This window comes from Protopterus annectens, chromosome 6.part1 (assembly GCF_019279795.1).
Source record: "Protopterus annectens isolate FY-2018-M chromosome 6.part1, PAN1.0, whole genome shotgun sequence".
Taxonomy (NCBI): domain Eukaryota; kingdom Metazoa; phylum Chordata; order Ceratodontiformes; family Protopteridae; genus Protopterus; species Protopterus annectens.
Window position 1 is genome coordinate 28,505,501 of NC_056738.1, and position 27,021 is coordinate 28,532,521.

The 27,021-nt window shown below is 41.4% G+C and overlaps 1 protein-coding gene across 2 annotated transcripts in view; it reads right to left on the bottom strand.

Annotated features, from left to right (window-relative positions):
* GOLGA4 (golgin A4) overlaps nucleotides 1-27,021 on the bottom strand; it is a 1,578,103-nt gene that overhangs the window by 1,437,000 nt on the left and 114,082 nt on the right. For both annotated transcript variants that reach the window (XM_044075462.1, XM_044075461.1), the window contains exon 2: nucleotides 19,505-23,802. In XM_044075462.1, the coding sequence (XP_043931397.1) occupies nucleotides 19,505-23,745 (4,241 nt within the window). In that variant the 5' untranslated portion in view covers nucleotides 23,746-23,802. The remainder of the gene's footprint in view (nucleotides 1-19,504; nucleotides 23,803-27,021) is intronic.

Consider the following 27,021-nt stretch of genomic DNA (forward strand, 5'->3'; position numbering starts at 1 on the left):
GACGTACCCTAGATATTAGTGGGAAGGATAAAAAAACATGCAGGAACAGTCCTGTCCTAGGAAAAGAAGAGACATCTGTTTTCCAGGTCATCCTGCGTGAAGGCCTGAAACAGAACCTTGCCAGTCAATGGTTCAGACAGGAAGCAACACGGTCTGCTTGAGGAACTACCCACAGATGGATCAAATCTTGGAAGATTCACTGAACTAGTTTCCATTCATAATGGTCTGCCCCGGTTCTGCTCATCTTGTCTGCCACACAATATTTCTCTGACAGAATGTAGGATGTCTGTAAAGGGAGATGCTGCTGTGATGCTATATCCCAAGCTAACATGTGGCAAGTCTGCAAAGGGTTAATACCTGGTTCCCCTTGTTTGTTGATGTACCACATGCTTGTGGTACTGTCTTTAACCACTTGAAGAAATCCCAGGGACCAAAGATGGTTATGGTTCAGAATGCTGAGTGCCTTGATCAGGGCAAGCATCTCCTTGATATTTGTGTGCTTGCGTCTGTCCTTGATATCCCACACCCCTTCCACTTTTCTCTCTCGTAATTGCTGCTCCACAAGCAAAGTCCAAAGGGGTCTGTGTTAACTGTTTTGGAGCAAGTAGGGGAAGGGGGGAGACAGTACAGTTATGTACACTTACCATAAATGTAGATGCTCGAGTGTATTCACTGTTGCAGTCATTACATTTAGGTAATCTGCTGGCAGGTTGCCCTCAGTCGGCCTGATTAACAAAGTCTTGGGTCCTGCATCAGTTGCTGTCCTTTCTTCCATGACGTCAGGTCGTCAGGGGTATAAAACAAGCAGCCGACGCCATTTTCATCAGTTTTTCTTGCCCCCGATGTCAGGTGCCCCCTAAATGGGGAGCAAAATATATATATATATATATATATATATATATATATATATATATATATATATATATATATATATACACATACATGTAGTTTAGAACACCACAAATATACCTGCAATTAAAATCAAATGCACCAAAAAGGCTTTTGAGCATAGTAAAAGAAAGAAGAGGTATAGTAAGAGAAAAACAGGGGGCTGGCGGGTGGGTAACCAGGACTGCAACAGTGAATACACTTGAACATTTACATTTATGGTAAGTGTAGACAACTGTACTATGTTCTTCGTGTTTCACTGCTGCAGTCATTACATTTGGGTAGAATCCCAAAGCTATGGTTGGGAGGATGGAATTATACAACATTAGGAGCATCTATAAGGCCCTGCAAGACAGCAGTGGCAAAGCCTGCTCTGGATTTAGATAAGAGAGGTAAATGGTAATTTTGGTGAACGTATGAATTGAACTCCAGGTAGCAGCATCTAGAATGTCTCTGGTAGGAACCCCTTTGAGAAAGGCTGCAGAATGGGATCTGATCCCCTTGGGAACAGGTTTACCATGGTGCATGTAGCAGAAATGAATACAATGGCTTATCAATTTTGAAATAGTCTGCTTTGAAATAGCCTTTCCCTCTGCCCCTGCAGCAAATGCCATCAGTAATTGCTCAGATTTTCTTAGAGATTTTGTCCTGCTTAAGTAGAATCTTAGTTGTCTGTGTACATCCAATGAATGCAGAATCCGCTCACCCTTGTTCTGTGGATTTGGGAAAAAAGTTGGCAGATGAATGGACTGATTAAGAGCCACACTAGATACCACTATAGGAATAAAGGATGGATTGGTCCTGAGCGCCACCCTGCCTGGGTAAAAGATAATAAAAGGCTCCACTGCCATGAGAGCCTGTAGTTCTGAGATCCTTTTAGCTGAAGTGACTGGTAAAAGAAAATCTGTCTTCCGAGAGAGAAATTTTAAGTCTGCAGTAGCAGCTGGCTCAAAAGGAGGTAGGGTGAGCTTTTCCAACACAAAATTGAGGTCCCATGCAGGAGTTGGTGCTCTCCTGGGAGGTCTTAAATTTTTGGCCCCTCTGAGGTACTGCTTTAGCAGGGGGTGAGAAAAGAGGGGAGGCTCTGTGTTGTAATGAGCTGAAATGGCAGAGGCATGTATTTTTATGGAAGAGAAAGAAAGGCCCTTTTGAAACATCTCAGTTAAATATTGCAGAATCTGAGGAATATTGGGCATTGCTGTGCTTATTCCTTGTGCTTGGTTCCAGGCACATAATCTTCTCCATTTATCAGCAGAAGATTTTCTAGTGCTAGGCCTTCTAGCCTCCAAAATGACATCCATCACAGGTTTGCTGAGAGATGTAACTGGTGAAATTAGTTAATTAGCCATGCTGCAAGATTCAGAGTTTGGAGCTGAGTGTGCAGAATTTGATAGTTCTGCTGAGACAGTAGATAAGGTGTCTGAGGCAGGTACCACGGAGGAAGGTGTGACATAATGCGTAGGAGCGGGAACCAGTTTTGGCGAGGCCAGTCTGGAGCAATCAGAATCATTTTTGGTTTTTCTTGTCTGACTTTTAATAAGACCTTGGACAGCAAAGGCAGAGGGGGAAAGGCATAGTTTCCATTCGTGTGGGTCCATAAGATTTCTGCTTAGTTCATCTGCCAGAGTGTTTTGCTTTCCTGGCAGGAATTGAGCTTGTAGATGTACCTGATAAGGCAAGGCCGTGTTCCACAAAGCCATGGCTAGTCTGCAAAGAGGGTAGGAATGGGTACCCCCCATGCTTGTTTATGTACCACATGACTGTGGTGTTGTCTGTCTTTATCAGTAGTTGTCTTCGATGAAGATAGTCCTTGAAGGCTGTCAGAGCATTCTGTACAGCTAGCATCTCTTTCTGGTTGATATGTAGGTGCATTTGATTTGGGCTCCATTGGCCCTGAATGCATCTCCCTGTCATGTGCGCATCCCCCAAGCATAATCTGATGCGTCCGTAGTCAGGGTTTGGGTGGCAGGGGGTGGAATGAATGACAGTTCTCTGCCCACCATAGAAACTCTTGCTGCAGGCAAGGAATGATAGGAATCATTGTTTCCAGGCTGTGACAATGTTGACTCCATACGCTTTTTAGGTACCAGTGAAGTTTCCTCATATGCAGTCTTGCATATAGAATTATTGGAATTCAGGAAGCCATGAACCCCAAGGCCTGCAGAATTTGTCTTGCAGATAGCTGGGTTTTTGTGGCCACTTGTTTGAAGTAAGTCATCAATTCAATTTGTTTTTCTGGTGTAAGGTAAGTCATCTGGGCAGTTGTATTCAAGCTTGCACCCAGGAATGTAATTATTTGAGAGGGTACCAGTTGCAATTTATTTTCATTTGTGGTGCACCCTAGACAAGTTAGAAGCCTTTTTACAAGGCCAGATGTTTTAGAAGAGTGTCCTTGTTTTCTGCCTGAATTAGACAATCATCCAGGTAAGGATAAATTTGAATGTTTCTTTGTCTGCAAAATGCAATTACTGGTGCCAGGCACTTTATGAAGACCCTGGGCGCAGTAGATGAGCCAAAGGGCAGTGCAGAGAACTGGTAATGCAAATAGCCTGCTTTGAAGCGGTGGTATCTTCTGCAAGTTTCCCTGATTGGGATATGCAGGTAAGCCTCTTTTAAGTCTAGAGTTACCAGCCAGGCATCCTTGCCTAGCATAGGCAGTAACTGTTGTAGAGTCAGCATCTTGAATTTTGGAATGTCTAGGAATGTATTTAGAATGGATAAGTCCAGAATTGGACGCCATGATTTGTCTTTTCTGGGTACCAGGAAAAATGTTGAATAAAAACCTTGTCCCTTTTCCTTTTCTGGTACTGGTTGAATAGCCCCCATATTCATGAGGGACATAACTTGTTCCTGGGCCTCTGCCCACTGATTTGGGGGCAGATCTGGCCATCCGTTTGGGATTGGCAATGTGTGGAAATTAAATCTGTATCCCTGGGATACTATATTTAAACCCCACTTGTCCTGGGTAATTAGATGCCAATTTTGTGCATGAAGTGCCAGTTTTCCCCCCAAAGGGGCTGCCAAAAGATAAGTGCTTGGCGGTGGCAGAGGAAAGTCATTCAGACTGCTTACCATAGGGAGGTGCCTTGCTACTTCCAGATTTGGAGGTGGAGGCACCCCATTGTTTTGTTCTGTAAGTTCCTTGTGACTAAAACCTGGAGCCTTTGGAGTAACTGGGTTTGACCTGAGTGGCTCTGGTGGGTACTGGAAAGGACCAATTCTTAGTAGGCCAGTGCCTACTGAACCTGGCCGGCTGCACTTGTAGGAAATCTTTTACAGTTTGCATAGATTTAGCTTTGTCTTCCATCTTTTTCAAAACTTCTTCTGCCTTATTACCAAACAGACTGTCCTGTTGTAAAGGAGCATCCAACAATTTTGCTTTAACATGATCAGGCAGATTTTGCTCCTTGAGCCAAGCATGCCTTCTTATCACAGATCCAGTTACAGCGGCCCTGCAAGAAGCCTCCAAGGAATCAAAACCACATTGCAAAGTATGCTTTCCAACTTGTTCAGCTGAACGCAATAAATCCTGTAACTCTTTATTTTCCACACAGTCAGAAATCAACATAATTTTCTGTTTAAGTAAGCCCATGACATGCTGCTGATATTTAAGCATATGAAATTGACAGTTTAAAGCCCTGATTGCCAGGGTTGCAGACGTGTAAACCTTCTTACCCCATCTATCCAGCGCCCTGGAGTCTCTATCAGAAGGGGTAGGATTTTTAGCAGTAGAAGCCTTAACACCCTTGGGACCCTGAGAAATGGTTTCAGGGTCAGTGGTAGGGTTTTTAAAGAGGAATTTGTGGGAGCCAGGAACCCTGTAACATCTGTCTAGCTTACTAGCAGCCGGAGTCAGGGAATCAGGAGTCATGCTGGATTCTGAAAAAACATCAACAATGTCTAGAACAGGAGGTATAGCCAAAGGCCTATGCTGAGGAAGAAGAAGAAAATCCCTAAGCCTCTTTTTAGAGTCTGAAAAATCCTGACTCTCCCAGTGAAAATGTTCCCTTAAGGTATGCAACGTTTCTCCAAAAGAAAAATCCTCAGGAGGAGAAGCAGAAGGGATGGATTCTTCTGCATCAGAGTCCTTATAAGGTGAAATAGATAATTCCTGATCAGAAGAGGAATCAGAAGAAATGGAAACCTGATCTGATGATTCATTATCACTGCCTTGTCTAGGCCTCTTAGCAGGAGGGGGCTGGGAACCCCTGATCAAGGTAATTAACTCCTCAGCCATTTTGATAATTTGTTTTTTAGGCATAGGGGCCTGTGCACATGGCCCAAGCATCGGTTTTTTAGACATAGAAGTTGATTTTGGCCTAGGTTTTGAAGATGGCATCAGTTTAATATACAAATCTTTAGGCCTGAAAACACCCTCAGAAGCCTGTGCCTGCTTAGTGGCTCCAGACCCATCTAAAGTAGAGACATCCACGGGTTCAATACTTGTGTCTCACAGCATTCCGGACTCCGAATGGGTCTCAGTAGAGGCCTGCGAATCAAAAGTAGCGGGCATGGGCTGCGAAAGTGCCTCACTGAGTACTGGCGAACCGGCGACTGGCTTAGGAGAAGCTTCGTTGTCGGTTTTGAACCTCGACAGTCTGTCTTTTTCTTTGCATTTTTTGTGCATTCCGGTAGTCGGATTGCTAACCGACAACATTTCTGGATAGTTAAATCTTGAGCCAAAATATTTAGATGCAAAAATATACCGACACTTAATGGTGCGTTGATTAAATTTAGCACAAAACCAACAGCAAGGGATGTTGTGGTCAGGGCCTAGGCAAGGAATACAGTACAAATGAAAATCCTTATGAGGTATTTGCTTCCCACAAGTAATACAATTATTAACTTTTACTGACATCGGTAAGGAGCAAGAAAAGGTTTTCCCAATGGGATACTTAGCTTTAGGTTGAAGACTTTGGTTCTGAAACTCGAAAACGAAAATTTCAGGAGTGGGCCGACCGGCACTTGCGAACTGCTTCTGCTTTGGGCACCGCGCAGTAAGAAAGACTGATGAAAATGGCATCGGCTGCATGTTTTATACCCCTGACGACCTGACGTCATGGAAGAAGGGACAGCAACCGATGCAGGACCCAAGACTTTGTTAATCAGGCCGACTGAGGGCAACCTGCCAGCAGATTACCCAAATGTAATGACTGCAACAGTGAAACACGAACATCTGGATTTAAGGATATCTGTTGTCTCCACCAAAAGACTTCTCTTCTGACAAACCCCAGCAATGGGATTTGAAAAGATAAAAGGTGTTGATGATGGGACCAAAGGGATTTCTGATACCATTGTATCTTTCTCATGTGGAGTCTTGCCAGGGGTATCATGAGGTATTCCCTCACAGTGACCAAAGTCTGAGTGGAAAACCTTAGAAAAAGATATAAATAGATCTATTTTTTCCCGTGGAAGAAAAGCTCTTTGAACCGATGTGTCTAGCTGACATCTCAGGAACACAATCCTGTGTGAAGGAGTCAAGAAAGACTTTTTGAATTGTTTCTTGGAATTCCATCTTGTGTAAGAGATCTCTCACTCAAGAAAGAGATTACTGACACTTTGAAAAAGACTCTGCGAAGATAAGCAAGTTGTCCAAATATGAAAAAGTGTGGATGCCCTGTAGCCTGCAATTAGCTATAAATGGAGACAGACATTTTGTGAGCACATGTGTTGCAGCTGATAGTCCAACGTTAAGGGAGAGGAGAGAACTGATAATATGATCTAGACACACAAAACTTTAAGAAATATCTGAAGTTCAGGTGAACAGGGATGTGATAAGCATCTTTTAAGTCTGGTGTTGCCAAGAAACTTGACAAAGGAAGAGGAGGTAACAGATTGTGAAGTGACATTTTGAATTTGGGCACCATCACAAATACATTTTGGAAAGAAAGACTCAAAACTGGTCTCAAATAATTTTCTTTCTATGGCAATAGGAACATCCTTGAACAGAAACCCTTCCCCATATGGAAAGGAGGAACTGGTTCTATCGCTTCTTGGGACAACATGTGATGATGAACTGGTGGAAACAAAAGAGTTTGATCTAAAGGATGAGGAGCGACCCTATGGAAAGGAGGAATTTTCCTCCCACTGCCATGTGTAACCTGGATGAATGATTTTCAGAACCCATTTGTCTGAAATGTGTTGCCACAGAGAAAAATTGAAATTTACACTTGATAGAAGAAAAAAAGGGCCAGGGCGGGAGTGGTCACATGGTCTCTTGAACAGTCATTCAGTCTTGTTAGACTGTCCTTGATTTTGGGAGATTTCAGACTTCTTTTGGAACTCCTTTGCTATTTCTTCTTAAATGTCTGCTTACATGTATTCTGTTGAGACTATTTATTTATTTATTTTTGCCAAAACTGCTGGAAAATTTGCAAAAAAAGGCTGAAAAATCTTAACGATTCCCCGGATCACCTCTGCAGCAGAGGTAGCAAACACTAAATCCCTATCCAAGGGAGATTTTAAAATTTCATTTATAACAATCTGGGAGGTTTGAGAACGCAGCCATACAAACCTCATCAGAACACTACCATTTCAGTGGCCATAGCCCAGAAAGTAGTATCAAAAGTCATATACATACTGTAAACAATAAGCAGTGACCTGTGCGACGACTGTTGTGCTAAGAAACTAAGTTATTTAAAGCAGATTTTTCCTCCCAAGAAGAAATGTCAGATAAAATATTCCTTTTACTTTCACAATTTGTCAGAATAAACTGCAGCATGTCAGCCTTACAGTTCAGAGATCTGAAAATCTAAGTTGCATAAGTATACATTTTATTTGCATATCTATTAATAATTTTCCCATCCTTATCAGAAAGAGAAGGATTGGGATTAACTAAGTGCTTAGCAGCAGTCGGATCAATTAAAGCTATAGCTGCTGGATTAGGTTGACGAATACATAAAAAATTGAAAAGACTGAGGAACTTTATACTTCCTTTCTGCTTCTTTAGGGGCAGTTGACTGCCTACCAGAAAAACTGCAGACAGTAACATACATATCCTCTAAAGCACAGGAATGGGTGTTGGTTCTAGAAAATCCTTTTGGAACAACTCACAGTATTTTCTGAGGGATTGAGACACCTCAGCTGTTCTCCCCTTGAAAACACTGGCACATTCGACCAATAGTCTCAGAGAAAGAGATGCCCCTACAAGGAGAATCAGAAAATGAACTCTCCTATGAATCTGAATCGTAAATATGAGGAAAAAATCCTGCATCTGTTCCTGCATCTTCCTATTCAAATTCCAAATCTTGAGACAAACAAAACTGATGAGGAGCAGATATATGCTTGGTTTTCGGTTTCTTTTTGACAGGAAAAATGGGGCCAACCATATTACTAATGGCAGCAGCAGCTTCCCCAGAGATGGGCACAACATTCTCACACAACAGGGAAACCTTCCCTGTTTCCTTTTACAAGACGAGAAAGAGTGGCTCATCCTTGCCCACTGAGGGGACCCTAACAGCCACAGAGGAGGTAACTAACTCCTGGTCCATAGTGGCTAAAGCTGTTATACCAGAGGAATCCGGGATGAAAGATGAGTGGTCTGAGGTACAACAAATGCCCTCAGAAGAGTCACCCACGTCATCTGAAGCAAACTGTTAGCTTGCTGTGGGAGCGAAGGCTGTTTGCTTATTTTTTTTCTTTTTGATGTTCATCGTGTTTCACTGTTGCAGTCATTACAATTGGGTTATCCTGCTGGCAGGCTACCCGAAGTTGGCCTGAGTTCCAAAGTCTAGGTCCGGCGTTGGTTGTGGTCGCCTCTTCCCTGACGTCAGTACGCCAGGGGTATAAAAGATGCAGCCGATGCCATTTTCTTCAGTCTTTCTTGGCACGCGGTGCCTGAAGCAAAATCAGTTCGCAGGTGCCGGTCGGCTGATTCCTGAGACTTTCGAAAACGAATTTCAGATCTGAAGTCTTCAATAAAGCTAAGTACCCCGTTGGGGAAACTTTTTTCTTGCTCCAGACCGGTCAGAAAAAGTTAACAATTGTATTTCTTGAGGGAAGCAAATATCTCATAAGGATTTTCATTCTTACTGTATTCCTTGCCTAAGCACTGACCATGACGTTGCTAGCTGTCGGTTTTGTGCTAGATTTAACCAACGCACTATTAAGGGTCGGTACAATTTTGCTTTTCATTACTTTGACTGAAGGTTTAATTATATAATGCCGTTGGAACAGCCGACGACCAGAGTTTATAAAAAGCACAAGGAAAAGGAAAAGGACAGGCATCCGATGTCCAAAACCGATGATGAGGCCTCCGCTAGGCCAGTCGGCGGTTCTCAGTGAGGCACTTTCGCAGCCCCTGACGCCTGCTACCTCAGAGCCACAGGTCACTACCGACTCCCACGTGGAGACAGCTAGGCCTCTGGATACTCAAGGTATTGGACACTCGGAAACTATTCCCTCAGATGGGTCCGGAGCCACTGAGCAGGCATCGGCTTCTGAGGGTGTTTTCAGACCTACACAGTTATATGTTAAGCCAACCTCAGCTTCCAAGGCAAAGACTTAAACAGCTTTAAATACAAAGAAGCAAGAACAGCATTCTCCTGGACAGACTTCCATGCCAAAGAAACAGATGCTTAAAATGGCCGAAGACCTAATTACTTTGATCAGGGGTTAGCATCCCCCTCCTGCTAAGAGGCCTAGGCAAGACACAGAATATGATTCCTCTGACCAGGTTTCCATTTCCTCTGACTCCTCTTCAGATCAGGATACTCTTTGCCTCCCTGTGAGGATTCTGATGCTGAAGAATCTATCCCTTCAGCTTCTCCTCCTGAGGATTATTCTTTTGGGGAAACCCTGCACACCATGAGGGAGCATTTCCACTGGGAGAGCCAAGATTACTCAGAATCTAAGAAAAGGCTCAGAGACTTTCTTCTACTACCCCAGCATAGACCTCTTGCTATTCCACCTGTTCTAGACATAGTAGATGATGTATTCTCAGAGTCCGCCCTGTCTCCTGACTCTTTGCCTCCTGCACCTGTTAAGACAGACAGATACTACAGGGTTCCAGACTCTCATAAATTCCTTTATAAAAAGCCTGCTGTTGACCCAGAAACAATATCTCAGGGTTCCAAAGGGGTCAAGGCCTCTACTGCTAAAAACCCTGTTCCCTCGGATAGGGATTCTAGAGAACTGGACAGATGGGGAAAAAAATTTACACTTCTGCTACCTTGGCTGTAAGGGCTTTAAATTGTCAGTTTCATTTGCTTAAATATTAGCAATACTTAATGTCACTGCTAAAACAGAAAATGTTGACAAATTCTGAATGTTCTAAAAACAAGGAAAGGCAGGAGTTATTGCATGCAGCTGAACAAGTGGGAAAGCATACTTTGCAATGTGGTTTTGATTCATTGGAGGCCCCTTGTAGGGCCGCGGTTACAGGTTCTGTTATTAGAAGGCATGCTTGGTTAAAGGAACAGAATCTGCCTTGATCACGTTAAAGCAAAATTATTGGATGCTCCATTATAGCATGATACTTTGTTTGGTGTTAAGGCAGAAGAGGTGTTGAAGAAAATGGAGGATAAAGCAAAATCTATGCAAACAGTCAAGGATTTCTTGCAGGTACAACCTCCCAGATTTAGCAGGAACTGGCCACAAAGAGGCAGATACAGACGCCCTAGAGGCAGACAACAACCCCAAGGCTCATACAGGCCCAAACAATGGGGTGCTACTACCTCCAAAAGCGGAGAAGACAAATCACAGCCATATAGGAAACAGTCCCAATGACTTCCCTCTGCCAATGCCAAGCACTTATCTTTTGGCAGCACCCTTAGGGGGAAAGCTAGCACTTTTTTTTCACAAAACTGGCACATGATCACCCAGGACAAATGGGTCTTAAACATAGTCTCTCAGGGCGTTCCACTTTCACACCCTTCCAAAGGCAAAAGGTATGCCAGACTTGCCACACAATCAATGGGCAGAGGCACAAAAACAAGTTTCATCTCTCATGCACATGAGGGCTATTCAGCCAGTACCACTGCAAGAGCAGGGACAAGGATTTTACTCATGACATTTCTTAGTACCCAGAAAGGACAAAGACTGGAGACCAATTCTGGACCTGTCTATTCTAAACACTTTTCTGGACGTACCAAAATTCAAAATGTTGACTCTGCAGCAGCTTCTGCCCATGCTGGGAAAGAATGCTTGGCTTGTAACATTGGATCTCAAAGAGGCATACCTGAAATGTCCCAATCAGACAATCTTGCAGAAGATACCTCAGATTCACAGCTGGCTCAATGCACTACCAATTTTCTGCACTGCCCTTTGGCTTATCTACTGCGCTCAGGGTCTTCACAAAATGCCTGGCACCAGTAATTGCATTTTGCAGACAAAGAGGAATTCAAATATATCCCTACTTGGACGACTGCCTTATTCAAGCAGAGAACAAAGACATTCTGCTAAAGCATCTGGCGTTTGTAAAAAGATTACTAATTTGCCTAGGGTACACAGTAAACGAAAAGAAATCAAAACTAGTACCCTCTCAAGAGATAATATTCCTGGGTGCAAGCTTAAATACAACTGCCCAGATGGCTTATCTCACGCCAGACAAACAAAGGCAACCAACTTCATACTTCAAAAGCATGGCAACAAAGACTCAGTTATCTGCAAGAAAAATTCTGCAGGCTTTGGGCTTCATGGCATCCTGCATATGAGGAAGCTACAATGGTACCTAAAAAGTGTTTGGACTCAACATTGCCACAGCCTGGAAACCTTAATTATTCTCATTCCCTGCCTACAACAGGAGTTTCGATGGTGGGCACAGGCCTGTCACCACAACAAGGGACAGCCCTTCACCTTACCCACAGCCAGGCAGACACTAACAACAGATGCATCAGATTATGCCTGGGGGGCCCACGTGGCAGGAAAATGTATTCAGGCACATGGCCTGCAAGCCAAATGCATCTTCATATCAATCAAAAAGAGATGCTAGCTGTTCAGAATGCCCTGACAGCCTTCAAGGATTTACTCAATCCAGGACAACTACTGATAAAAATAGACAACACTACAGTCATGTGGTACATAAACAAGCAAGGAGGCACACATTCCTACCCCCTCTGCAGACAAGCCATGACTTTGTGGAACACAGCATTGACTTATCAAGTGCACCTGCAAGCACAATTCCTGCCAGGAAAAACAAATACTCTGGCAGACGAACTAAGCAGAAATCTCATGGACCCTCACGAGTGGAAACTAGACCCACAAGTCTTCAGCATGATAAGGAAATGGGGATGCCCAGACATAGATCTATTTGCCTCCCCTCACAACTGCCAACTACAGAGATTCTGCACAAGGACTTACCACAAACAAGCATGGAAAGTGGATGCTCTATCATTCAGCTGGAAAACCCTTACAGTTTATGCCTTTCCTCCACTGCCTTTCCTCCCCAAGGTACTCCCCTAAAGGTCAGACAAGAGAAGCCAAAAATGATACTGATTGCCCCAGACTGGCCACGCCAGCACTGGTATCCAAACCTAAAGAACTTGTCTCAAGGCCCAGCCTGGACGTTACCTCAAATTCCTCATCTACTGACCCAACAAAACAATCAGATCCTGCACAGCCAACTCAGAACACTAAATCTGGCTGCATGGCGGATATTATAACCACTCAGGACACACCTCTCTCTAAAGCAGTTATGGATGTTATTTTGGAGGCCAGGAGGCCCAGCACCAGAAAATCTTCTGCAGAAAAATGGAAGAAATTCTGTGCTTGGAACCAGGAACAAAGAATTGACACGCTTGTACCAAATATTCCTCAGAATTTACAATACCTAACTGAGAAGCTGGACAAAGGCCTATCCTTCTCATCAATTAAGATCCATGCCTCTGCCACTTCAGCTCATTACAACACGGACCCACCTATTTTTTCGCATCCGCTGCTGAGGCAGTACCTCAGAGGGGCCAAAAACATAAGACCTCCAAGGAGAGCACCAATACCTACATGGGACCTCAAGTTTATCTTGGAAAAGCTCATACTGCCTCCTTTTGAGCCAGCCAATACAGCCGACAAAGTTCTTAACATGGTAAACAGCTCTGCTCCTAGCAATAACTTCAGCAAGAAGAGTCTCAGAGTTACAGGCATTAATGGCTGTGGAACCTTTTATTATTTTCCATCTGGAAAGGGTTTCTCTGAGGACAAACCCAACATTTATGCCTAAGGTAGTGTCCAGTGTGGCTCTTAACCAAACTATTCATTTGCCTACCTTTTATTCTAGCCCACAGAATAAAGGGGAGAGACTTCTGCATTCTTTGGACATACACAGACAGCTACGGTTCTACTTGGACAAAACTAAAGCTTTCAGAAAGATGGAGCAACTTTTAGTGGCATATGCTGCAGGATCACAAGGAAAGGCTATTTCAAAGCAGACTATTTCAAAATGGATAGGCCACTGCATTCGTTTCTGTTATTCACAACATGGAAAATCACTGCCTAAGGACATTACGCCACATTCTACCACAGCAGCAGCCACTTCAGCAGCCTTCCTCAGAGGAGTACTGACCAAAGATATTTTGGAGGCTGCAACTTGGTCTTCAATGCACACTTTTATAAAGCATTACCACTTACCTCTTTACTCTAAATCCAGAGCAGGCTTTGCCACTGCAGTTTCTGCAGGGCCTCACAGCCACTCCTAATTCTATTTAGGCCCAGCCACCCAACCTCAGCTTTGGGATTCAACGCAAGTGTAATGACTGCAACAGTGAAACACGATGAACATAGTGCAGTTGTGTACCTACCATAAATGTAGATGTTCGAGTGTATTCACTGTTGCAGTCCAGGTTACCCTCCCTCCATCCCCCTTTCTTTGCTGGGACTTATCTACACTTCTCTATCCTATACAACCTATGTGGTGTATTTGCTTATAGATAAAGGTAATGTTTATGTTAGTGCATGCTTTTATATAAGCAGAATTTTTAGCCTACCCTTTTGGGGACACCTGACATCTGGGGCAAGAAAAACTGAAGAAAATGGCGTTGGCTGCATCTTTTATACCCCTGGTGCACTGACGTCAGGAAAGAGGCGACAGCAACCGACGCTGGACCAGGACTTTGCAATTCAGGCCGACTGTGGGTAGCCTGCCAGCAGGATAACCCAAGTGTAATGACTGCAACAGTGAATACACTCGAACATCTACATTTATGGTAGGTACACAACTGTACTTTGCTTCAAAAAGGACTGACCATGGGACCACTAGTCTGTTCCATGGTCAAGCTGAAAATGGTACCTCTTTCCCAAGGAAGACAACCAGCAACTGCTGGTAAAATCTACCAGGCCAAAAAAAGTTACCTTTTTGCCAGAGAAACACAGTAAAAAGCACTATGTCAATCCCACAAAAGTAAACAATTTTGCTACAAAAAATGTTTTCAGTTAATTTACATCACTTTTAAACTGACAGAAAAAAACAAGTGCTCCATTTAAAAGTATGTTACAGTCTTGAAACAGTATGTTAAAACACAAAACTCCTAGCTTTAAAATGAATACAATGATAATAAAATTAAGAAAATGGAAGATTTTTCCCCCCAAAAGGAACTTATCTGCCAAGCAAAGGATAGCACAAGCTGAAAGTCAATCCTCGAAAACCTCATAGGACCATACTTTTCATCGAAGGTAAAGCTCTAAAGGGCTTTGTGCCCAAATTTTGTCTTTTATTCATCTCAGCACAAACTGACTGACAATTTGGGTTTGTGGAAGGTGCCCTGAAGCTTTGGAAGCTGGCTGGCTGTTATATACTTGGCTATAACCCATACAGATAAAGCTACTGTAGCAGTGATCAATATGGAGAACAGTCATGGTTCTTAGAAGAGAGAAGACAGAACTGACTTAAGTAGTTTGAGAGCTGACTACATACCAGTATTACTAAGATTTTCTCAGAAGGGAAGAAAAGATGAAGACTGAGTGGTAATCACTTGGAGTTGGATTTATTTTGGGGAGAGGTATGATTTTTTCTGTTTTCCATATAATGAGCATACAGCTTTGAGTTAGGCAAAGGTTGTAGGTAAGTAGCAGAGGAGAAACAATGTACACCCTACAATGGAATATGAACTTAAGGAGAGGGTGTCTGTCCCTCTAGGTGAGTCAAATTTTAGGTTTTGAAGGAGACATACAATACTTTTGGTTACAATCTTTTTAAAGTAGAAGGGGAGTATAAGGGGGAGGTGACGGAGAGGTTGACTGAGGGAATGATGTAGGGACGGTGGAGAAGTGAGGTTGAGTGAGCATTAGGAGGTGTTTTACAACCTGTTGACCTCTGCCCAGAAATGTTTAGGGGCGTGACAAAGTTTTGAATGACATGTTCTGATATGATGACTTTTAAATCATCGAATTGTTTACTTGGACATGTTTCTAAATAGGAGGTAGTAGTTGGGTCAGACTTCCAGGACTGCCATGCTTGCTTTTTGAAAGATATGAAGGTTTTGAGTATTTAAGTGAGCCAGGTCTTTTTCTTGGGCTTGTACAATCTTCTGACTATAGGAAAAAATGCATCTTGCAGATTAAGTCTTTGTATCACCAGCAAAAAAAACTGACCCTGTTTTTTACTGCCCAATAATAGGCTGAAACCTTAGGTATATTTTTCCCACTGCATCTAACTTTCAACCATGCAGCAATCCAGTTATTCATTCTTAGCCCTACCACCAACCCTTCCAGTTTTCCGTGTCAGTGATATCACCTAATCCTATCCTCTAGATCATGAGAGGTTCACCAACCAGATATATTACTATATGAAACAGACTGTTTTCTTTGATGCCACAAAGAATGATTATTTTAAAACCTACTACTTATTCTGAAAAGTAATCAACGTGCTACAGCTTTCTGTATGAACACACAATGAATAGCAGTTCAAAGCAATGTTGTATGTATCCTACTGTGTCTGCTTACTCTGTGCTCCTTCCATGTACTGCTGTTTACTCCTAAATTACTCAGTACTTATTACCAACTACAAGTTGTTCGAATGCTAGCCTTTCATCAACTTTACCAAATTCCTTCTTTTTACTTCCAGTTTGGCCTATGTACCACTTTTACTTCAGATCTTTGTGTCAGCTGCAAAAAGCCACAATTATATTTACAATCTCCATGCAGTGAAACAAGCACAATAAAGATGACTGGAGCCAGTACCACAACTCATCACTCATCACAAATTAATCACTTCTCTTGAAACGTCAGTCCATTTACCAATACAATCTGCTTCCTATCTACAACCACCCTTCAACCTGTCTCTATGATGGTCAACTCATTTATTAGTTAAAGGTGCTGGACTACATAAAATGCAATGGCAAGGTCTGGATAAGCTAGACCATTAGCTTTCACTTAACTAAAGAAAACCATCAGATAAATCCATTACCGATTTAAAGTGAACTGATGTTGTCGCAGGCTTTGCAAATTCTAATAAACCTGACTGGCTACATTTGCTGGCTGAAACTACAACTCAGTAATATGAAGTAGCCTTAAGTGTACCTCTCAACCTCAAAGTGTAAGAATTCTGGACAAAGCCTAAAGCAATGGGGGACAAAGGACCAAAAATAGGGAGAGACTTTAAATACTGTTCTTATAAACTTACAAAGTTTACAGAATAACAGGATGTGTGTTAGCATGCATTTTCTGAAATATATGATGTTTGAAACTCAAATCCATGTCCATGAGGTAGAGGTACACTTAAGGCTACTTCATATTACTGAGTTGTAGTTTCAGCCAGCAAATGTAGCCAGTCAGGTTTACTGGAATTTGCAAAGCCTGCAACAACATCAGTTCACTTTAAATCGATAGAGCAAAATCCCTAAAAGGTAAGACACCTTTGATCATTATAAGTAAAAAACTACGATCTCTCATAAAATCATCCAAGGCAAATTGAGAGAAAAATCGCTAAGGACTCAAAAGACAATCATAAGGCCTTCTTTAGCTATGTCAGAAACCTGGGAGGAAACTCCCAGATATGCTCAGAATTAGTTCAAAATGATGTAAAAATCTCTGAACCTACAGACATTGCCAACATACTGGCTGACAGGTTCAGTGCAAACTTCTCCCCCCCTTCCCCCCCAAAAGGAGAGATATCTATACCAGAGGATTGTAGCCCCCCAAACATCTCAAACGCTCAGGTGAGAACTGCTCTCTCCAAGGCGAAAAACACAGCATCCATGGGACCAGATGGTGTCCCCGGTTGTGTGCTCCATGAACTCAATGAGGAATTAAACCCGCAATTAGGACAGCTGTTTAATCTTAGCCTCACCTCAGGATACGTACCCAAGGAGTGGCGTACGGCAACTGTGGTCCCACTTCACAAAGGCGATGCATCCACCGACCCTGGAAATTACCGTCCCATCAGCTTGACAAGCCTGATCTGCAAAGCTACGGAGAGGATCATAAATGAACTCATAAATAAAGACATAGGGGACTTGCAGACTTTGGATCCAACCCAGTTTGGCTTTGTCAAAGGCAGATCATGCCTTTTAAACTTGGTTGACTTTTTCGAAACAGTCACCAAGGCCATTGATGAGGGAAAGGCAGTCCACACAGCCTACCTCGACCTGGCAAAGGCTTTCAACACAATACCCCACTCAGGTATCATTGAAAAACTCATCAGCTTAAATGTTAACTCATACGTCACAAGATGGGTAGCAAACTGGCTAAATGACAGAACCCACAGGGTCCAGAGTTGCTCGCGCCATGTCAGACTCAAAGCCTGTCACACAAGTGGTGTCCCACAGGGCTCAGTCCTGGGCCCACTCTTGTTCGGCATCTACTTTTCAGAAGTACAAGCGAAGACAGGAGGGTTATGGCTGACAAAATTTGCAGATGACTGCAAACTGGGTGCCATAGTCGAAAACACATCTGACACAGATATCCTTCAGAAGGGTCTCATAGAAACAGATAACTGGTGCCAGAGCCATGGACTAAAGTTAAACGCCAAAAAATGCATAGTCATACCCTTCGGGAAAAACAAGGTTACCCCTAGCTACCATATAGGTGCCAATCCACTGAGCACAGAAGAGGTTATCAGGGATCTGGGGACCCAGGTTGACAGTAACCTTTCGTTTGACACTCACGTCGCCAAAGTAGTTAGGAAGACCTTCTACATTGCCCACCTGATCATGAAGGGATTCACATCTAGATCAAGGGAGGTCATCGCCCCCCAGTACTCATCACTCATCCGACCAATGATTGAGTACAATGCCCCATTCGGAATGTATCTGACCCGACACCTGCAGCAACTGGAAAGGCCCCAAAAGTTCCTCACCAAAAGGATAAAGGGTCTCAAAAATATGTCTTATGCTGCCCGACTGAAGGAACTCCAGCTCTATTCAGTCACTTACCGTCTGCTCAGAGGTGACCTGTGCCTGACATACAAGGCCATGTCCAACCCAGAATTGATGAACATGCTTCACCTCAAAAAATCTAGAAACCTCAGAACTACAAGGGTGGGAGACTTAAACCTTGACACGGTTATTAATAGGACGTGCTGGAGGGACAGATTCATCACCCAGAGACTCCCCATGCTGTGGAACAAAATCCCGGTACATGTGAGGCAGAGCACCTCGCTGGCCTTGTTCAAGAGAAATCTTGACCAATGGATGGGAGATCGCAGATATACCCCAGGGATTACCTCAGTGTCACTGCTTGACAGAGGCACAGCAAAATAATGGGCATAGTATCCTTCAAACTAAAGGGGTGGCGAAAGCCACAAAACTCTGGGCTAGGCTTATAAATGCCCTTGGGCAGATAGCCTAGTATGAACCTATGAACCTATTACTTCACTCTTCAGTGACTTACCAGAAAACCACAAATTTTAGGAGGAAAAGACAAAACATACGAGGCAAAAATCTAGACATTTGAGATTATGATCTAAATTTATACCTTAAAAAGTGAAAACATCTTCTTTACTACTTCAGTAAGAGTAACAACGCCTGTAGTTTCTTGGTCTGTTGCCTCCTAAGTGCTTCGGTTTTACTTATCAAAATATTACATGATATCCATCTCTTCCAGGCAATTATCACACCTTCTAGCTAAATACCGTCTCAGGTGTGTGGACAGAGGCTGTGTGGGACTAATCTAAGCAGCAGAAGTTAATATGAATTTTAAAAGCAGGCAAAGGTGTCAGCACTGCCTCCCCAAAGTTCTTTCACATTACATCCCAGTATGTATTTGCTAAAAAAAGGATTGTTCAATACTTTAAAACAAATCTTGCACAAAGTTTTAATTCTACTTCATCACAAGGGATTTTAAGTCACAGTTATTCAGAATTTACAAATTCCTAACGCAAAATACTGTTACAGGATTAACTGCGTTGTTCCTCCTTTGCAGTACAGTCCTGAATTGTAAAGTTGAGTCCTGTGGGAAAATTAAAAGTGACAAAACTGCAGAAAACTATTAGTCTACATATCAAATACCTAAACAATATTCAAAACAGAATAAAAAGCTTAAATTCTAACATGGATGCTGTCTTAGTAATGTGAGAATTCTTTTGTACCATAAAGGAGTAATATGCATTGCAAAATTTTATGCTTCTGAAAGAAATGTCCCTTTGCGAATATCTGAAAACGTGACAGCCCTAAACTGCATACTTCACTTTTATGACTTGTGCTTAAGAACCAGACAAATGAACCTCCTCAAGACTGTCATTACTACTTACTTTAATCTGTTTTCCTGTTCTTCTGTTACTTCTTTCTTTACTGTTTCTAGTTCTTCTAGATGCTCCTTTCGTAAAGCATGTATCTCTTTCTGTAGCCTATTCACATCCTGTTGAAGTTTCTGCTTGTCACATTCTGCTCTTTCTGCTTGAGCATGCAATTCCTTCTGCTCTACTTGCATTTTACATATTAAACCCTTGAGTTCTGTGTCAGAATTCATGTCTTCATTCAAACCCTTTTCAAACTTATTTGCAACAGCACTTTTTTCTTCCAAATTATTTAGAAGCTCTTTCAATCTTTCCTCATAGTGCTTAGATAGGTTATCAAAATTGTCCTTCAGTTCACTCATTTCCCTTGCAAAACTATCCTCAGCTTCCTTTAATTTACATTCTAAACAATGTTTTTCAGACTGCTGCTCTGCCAGCTTTGCTTGTAAGCCTAAAACCACATTCTCCAAGTCAAATATCTTTTGATGTTTTTCATTTATTTCTTCGTGCAAAGAAGTTAAACGTCCATCCTTGTCCTTGTGTTGTTCCATCAATGTGGAATTGCCCTTATTCTGCTCAAAGACCCTATCATCTTCTCCTTGTAAATGTTCCTTTTCCTGCTCTGCTTGCTGCACATTTATCACAAGTTCTCTGTTACTCTTTTCCAATTCTGCTGCAGGAACTTTTGTCTCTAAATGAGCATCCTTGTCGCTCTGAGACAAAGTTTCTTCTACAGAAATGTTATTCTGTAGTGCATTTACCTGCTCAGTATAATTTTGTATATCAAGTAAAGAAAGGTCTTTCTCTCTGCTTTTAACAAGCTTTTCTTCCACAAGTCTGTCCATCTGTTTAGTGTTTAACAGTGACATTTCAATTGATTTTATCTTTTCTGTCAAGGAATTAATCATCATTTCTTTTTCATGAAGTGCCCGTCTTAATTCCTCTACCTGGTTCATCAAGTTTTTATTAAGATTTTCCTTATCATCTAACTGAGACGTAAACTGCTTCTTAATGACAATAATCCTATGCTCTGCTTTCTTCTTTAACTCTGAAATTTTACCTGTGCTCTCTGTCATAATTTTTTCCTCAGCTGCTTTCAGTGCATCCTTCTGGTCTCTAATAAGATCACGTCTTAGCTCCTCAAATTCATCTTGCTTTGCCTTTAGTGCCACCTTCAAATCTTCTACTTTCTTATGAAGCAGCTCTGTTTCCTCTCTAGCACCCTGAAGTCTGTTGCCATTTTCAGAAATGTCAAACTGAGCCTGTTGAAGTTGAAAAACAAATTCTTGGCACTCAGTATTTTTCTGTTGAATTTGCTGCTCTAGTTCCTTTGTTAGCTGTACAATGTCCTTCGATTTTTCAACAAGTTGTTTTTCCAAGTCACTGACTCTTTCCTGACTTAGTTCTAAATCAGCAGCTAAATCACAAACCAATTTAGCTTTTTGCATCCGCTCCTGCTCTAGTTCTACTTTCAGATGTTCCAAAACACTGTTTTGCTTCATAAGTTCCTCTTTCATTTTTGCTAAATGGCTATCCTTTTCCAAGAGCACTGAATTAAATTTAGACTGTAATACTTCGACAGTGCTGTTATTACTTAAGAATTCTGCATCCATTTTATTTTTCAAGTCCAAAAGCTTACTTTTCTCATGTTCCACCTGTTCAACAGCAAGTCTCTTCTCCTGCGAAAGAACCGTTAGGTTGGAAATAAACTGTTGGATCTGGTCTAAAAGGATTTGCTTTTCTTTCTCTTGCAGATGCTGTAACTGAGAAATGCCACTCTGTTTTGCATCTAGGCTTAAATTATTTGAAAGCTGGGCACACAGCTCTTTCACCTGCTCATTTAGACAAACAATCTCAGACTGTCTCTCAAGAACTTTCGCTTTGGTTGTGGTATTAGCAGTTCTATTTTCTGCAAGGTCATTCCCTAAATGCCTGAAACATGTTTCATTATCAGCTGCAGTTTGCTGATGATTACTTTGTTCTAAATGTAATGATTCTTTCTCCGTTTCAAAGGCATATAGTTTATATTGTGCATCTGCTATACATTTTTCTTTATCTTGCACTTTTTGTGTCAAATGATCCACACATATATTTAAATAATTACAGTCCTCTGTTACCTGATTAATATACTCTTTCGTTAGACGTTTAATATGTTCCTCCTGCTCAGAAGTTTCAGTTATTTTCAACAGCATTACATCTTTAATTTTCACGATGTGATTCTGGCACTGTGCAATTCTATCACAAAGTCTAATAAGCTTTTCACAGAATTCCTCATATAGGTCAGTAGTTTTTTGGTACAATAAAGATTCAGTTTCCTTACAAGACAGTGTTAACTGTTGTGAGCATTTATTTAACTGATTTTTAAATGATATTTCCTTCTGTTCAGCTTCTAAATTTTTCTCATGCAAAGTTTTATTATAAAAATCTTTTTCTTCATTACGTAAAAATTCTGAAGTTTTAAGTCTCTCCTCAACAGCTGTTAACATTCTGGAAAGTTCTTCAGCCCTGTTTTGGTACTGCTCCTTAGCTGTTCTCAGTTCACTGAGCTGATCCTGATAAGAGGTCTTCTCTTTCTCCAACATGCTCAGTTTCCTTTCTAATAATTCTGTTTCTGCATTGAGACATGTTTCTCGCTGCAGAAGAGTTTTAACTTCTGCTGAAGATTGACTGGCTTCTGCTTGTAATTTCTGTAAAGCTACTTCTTTTTTAACATATTCCCCTCGGAGGTCATTAATTATATTATATGCATACTCTTTTTCAACATTACAGCTGACTAGTTGCTGTTTCACATCTGACACTTCCAATACTTTCATATTCAGTTCACTTTTATGTTTTTCTTGTAGTTGTTCAGAGATGCTATTAAGCTGATCCACTTCCTGTCTGTGAGCAACTGTAAGACTTTCAATCTCTTGTTTAAGAGTCAGCTCCACACTGGATAAAGCATCACTATCCTCAGCAGATGTTACACCGGACATCTGCAACATTTTAGTCATAAACTCTGTTTCTTTTTGAGTAAATTCTATCTGCATCTGGTTAAGTTCTTCTTTGTGTTTAGCCTCTTTTTCATTAAGCTTCTTTTTATACCTATCTTGCATTTCTTTGGTTTTTTGTCTAATATGTTCCACTTTCCCTTCTTGTGCTTTAATTTTCTCATCATAGTCTGTCTGCAAAGTTTTAAGTCTCTGTTCAACAGCAGAATGTTTGTGCATATACTCTTCCTTTTGTAGGATTTGCATCTCTGTCAATTTGGCAACTATATTTTCTTTTTCAGTTGCATTCACCTTTAGGTGGCTAATTTCAGTATCACAATTTTTAAGCTGAGATTCATAACACTCTGTTAATGAGACTTCTTTCTGCCTCTGTTCTTCTAACTCTTGTCTTAATGTCTGCAGCTCAGATTTATGCAATTTCACTTCTGCAGTTAAATCTTTCACTTGCATACTTGCTAAAGCCACTTTTTCTACCTGCTGCTCTTTTTCGGACTCTGCATTAGACAGCTTATGACATACTTCAGCTAACTGCTTTTCAAGCTGCTTTAGCTGATCCTCAACTCTGGTGTTATTCGGTTCTTGAATCTCTTCACCATCCTTTTGATGGGAATGACATACACATTTCACTGTAGCTGAACTTTCTTTGCACTCATTTTGAGCTTTAATAAGTGCTTCCCTCAAAAACTGTTCTTGTGTTCTTAACTCATCCAAAAGAGTATCCTTTTCATCCAGAAGTAGTTTGATTTTATCCAACTCATTTTTAAACTCCTTCTCAACAACTTTGACTGACTGCTCTATTTCTTTTCTGATAGCTATCATCTCTTCTGTGTTCTGACGTTTTTGCTGCTCAACCTTTTCCTCATACTCCTTCTCCTTAACGTCTGCTTCGTCCCTCACCTTGGCTAACTGAAATTCAAGATCTGATTGCAACTTAAGGGCTTCACAAAGCTCAGCTGCAAGGGCTTCCAGTTCACTCTGTTTCACATCTAGCTTTTCTAAAGTCTTCTGGTTCATATCCTCAATATGAGCACGGAAATTAGTTTCTTTTTCATTGAGAAGGGCCTCTTGCTCCAGCTGATGTTTCTCAGTTAGCTGCTCTATCTCATACTGGTGTTGCTCTTTCAGTAACTGCAGTTTCTCAGACCACATATTTTTCTGTTCAGAACAGATCTTCTCTAGGTCTTCCTTGTGACTTTCAGCCATGGCTGTAATTTCCATTCCAAAGTTGTTTTTTTCCGCTTCAATCTGTTTTAACAGTTCTTCCATAACATTCCTTTCACTCTGAGAGCTATTCTGTAGTTCACTCTCCAATTCAAGAATTTTCTGTTGAATGGAAAACAAAATGTCAATAATTACGCACCACTTACTCAACAGTTAATTAATGTACACCTAACTTCAGTATCTTTGTATTACTTTTTAAAACAATATTTTTGTCAGATATGAGGATTTATGTAAAGTATATGCCTGGAGAAATGTAACCTCAGTGTTTTTAAACAGTTAAGAAAAAGAAACAGAAAAACAAACAGTAATAAAACCAGCACTTTATAACTCTTACATATGTGCATATTTATCTTGCTGGCAACACCTAGGACTAACTTGCATTAAACATTTGTCTTCTCAGTATGACTGCCATATATACCCCCATTTCTTTCTTAACATTCACTCATAAATGTTATCAAAGCATTGAGGGGGAAAAGTGAGAGAAAGAAATAAATTTTATCAAAGCATTGAGGGGGAAAAGTGAGAGAAAGAAAGACCACTGGTCTAATGTCCTCTGTCAGACTATGGATATGACGCCAGTTGTTTGTAAGCATATTAACATATTAAGTGTACTACCCCCTCAGCTGTAAGTAAGGTCAATGTGAGCATATGCAAGAGAAGATGACAAGACAGAAATCCCCCATGTGTTATATGTCCTCTTTCCCACTGAGCAAGTCAAAACTTATACCTTAAGAACATACTTCCCAGGTCTTTAAAGAGAACAACAATAATCAGAAAGCATTCTAAGAACTAAATCAACACAGGAATGGAGAAAGGAGATTCTGCCAATAGGGATGACTGCAATTAGGGATACACACAATAGGCATGAGGGGCTGGAATTTATTGGAGAAAACTGGCAAAGAACCAAGGTATTGAGCGTAAATATCTAAAGAGGGAATGGTAATAGAATGGGAGGAAGCCAAGAATTTATTTGGACTGCAGGTTAGAGACTGCCTTCCCTATCAAGGACTGATATCAGAGTATAGGCAAAGAGAAAGAAATAGGGGGGTCCTAAATGAAATCCAGCACTGGCAGAGTTTTTAGTAGAATCTAGAACAGAAGCTGCCATTACAAAATGAATAAATAGTACAATATATAAAATACTGCAAGATAACTACAAGAATTAATCAGAGGAAGTTAGAAAGTATTGGGAAGAGACTGGATAAGCAAAGACTGGATAAGCAATTCACAAATAAACAATGGGAGGATATGTATGTATGTTTCCCAAATATGTAACAAAATCTAGAAGGTTTTGGATTTTTGCTTGGAAATGTTTACACAGATATTTTTATACCCCAAGCAGACTCCAGAGAATTTTTCCTCAGGTAGACAGCAAATGTTGGAAGTGTAATGGGGAAGAAAGAGGCACTTGGAAACCTATTTTCTGGGAGTGCAGTGGGTTGGCAGACTTTAATGATTGCCCACGGAATGCACTGTCGGAGATGCTGGGTGGACAGCTTGGCATGATGAGGGAGATGATTTTTCTGAGCTATGACAGAGAATTGGAAATGTCAAGCCACGGTAAGGCCTTGCTATGTCTAATTATGTTGGCTGCCAAAAAAGCAATTACTACAAAATGGAAATCAAAATCTAAACTAACTATATTAGAAGTAGTAAATATAGTAACAGAGCTAAAACAATTGGAACGGAGATCTTTAGAAAAGGGTAGGAGGAAACTACATAGGAAAAAATGGGAATTGTGGGAACTATACATATACTGAAGGAATGAGGTTTAAGAGAAAGCAGGACTTAAATGAGCTTTGTAATGTTTGACTGAAAACAACTGGGTAGATTATAAAAAGAAGTTATGTACTAACCATAATGTTCCATCTGAGTAGGTAAACATAATTTGTCAGCAACCTGTGGGTTTCGGATCCGAGCCGGCAGCATACCAAGCAAAAAGCTCCAAGCTCCTCCCCCCTACCCACACTGCACTGCAACCTCCTTCCAATCCTCAGAGTTTGCCACTCCATACATAACACCAACAAACTAACCTGAGACCCCTAAACAAAGGGCAAACCTCCAACTCGTGAACTCCGGACATTGAGTTCAGCAAAAAAACGCCAAGGTAAGAGGGAAGGAGGGAGGGGCGGTTGCTGACAAATTAAGTTTACCTACTCATATGGAACGTTATGGTGAGTACATAACTTCTTTATCTGAAGTAGTTAACTTCATTTTATCAGCAACCTGTGGGACAGAGTCCCCAGCTACCCAAAATCTTGGGAGGCCCTTAAGGAAGGATATTCCGGAGCACTGCAGAGCCAAAAGAAGACCTTCCTCTAGACACCAAATCCAGTTTATACTGATTAATAAAGGTGTGAGAAAATGCCCAGGTAGCCGCTGAGCAAATGTCATCCAGGGAAACTCTAGATCAAAATGCTGTAGACGTCGCCATAGACCATGTAGAATGGGCATGAACTCCTACTGGTTCTGGTAAACCAAGCTCTCTGTATGCTTGTAAGATACAAAGGGAAATCCACCTAGCAAGAGTCACCTTTCAAACTGGTTTCTCTAAAAAGGGCTTAGCAAAAGAAACAAAAAGTTGATCAGATTTACGAAAGGCCGCCATGCTGTGCAAATAAAAACATAACTGCCTGTGAACATCCAGCAAATGAAGTTTGTATTCCCCTTTGTTCTGAAAATTAGGGAAACAAACAGGCAAATTAATAGATTGATTAATGTTTGTCTCAAAAGCAACTTTAGGAAGAAAGAATGAATTAGTCCTGACAGACACCCTGTCCTTATGAAACACAAGATATGGGGGTTTCATACAAAGAGCTTGCAGCTCCGACACTCTCCTTGCTGAAGTTATAGCTACCAGAAAAGCCATCTTCCATGACAAAAATTTTAAGTCAACTGATGCCGAGGGCTCGAAAGGAGGCGCAACTAAGGTCTTTAGAACCGCAGTCAGATCCCACGGCGGGGACGGATTCTTAATAGGAGGTCGCAGAAGAAAAGTACCTTTCAAAAAGGTCTTACAAATTCTGGCAGCAGCGAGAGAGCCTAAATTTTCCCCTACATGGAAATGAAAAATAGCCGCCAGCTGGACCTTCACTGTGGAGGAGCTGGCTCCTTGCTGGAAGATATGAGACAAAAAGTCTAATACCGCTTTGATCGGAGCGGTAAAAGGATCTAGATTTCTCTGTGAAGCCCAAATGGAGAAGCGTCTCCATTTGCTAGAATAAATTTTCCTGGTAGAGGATTTATGTGCCGCAACCAAGATAGATTTAACAGGAGAAGAGATACCGGGAGTCCTAGCAACTATTGGAACTGGAGCAGCCA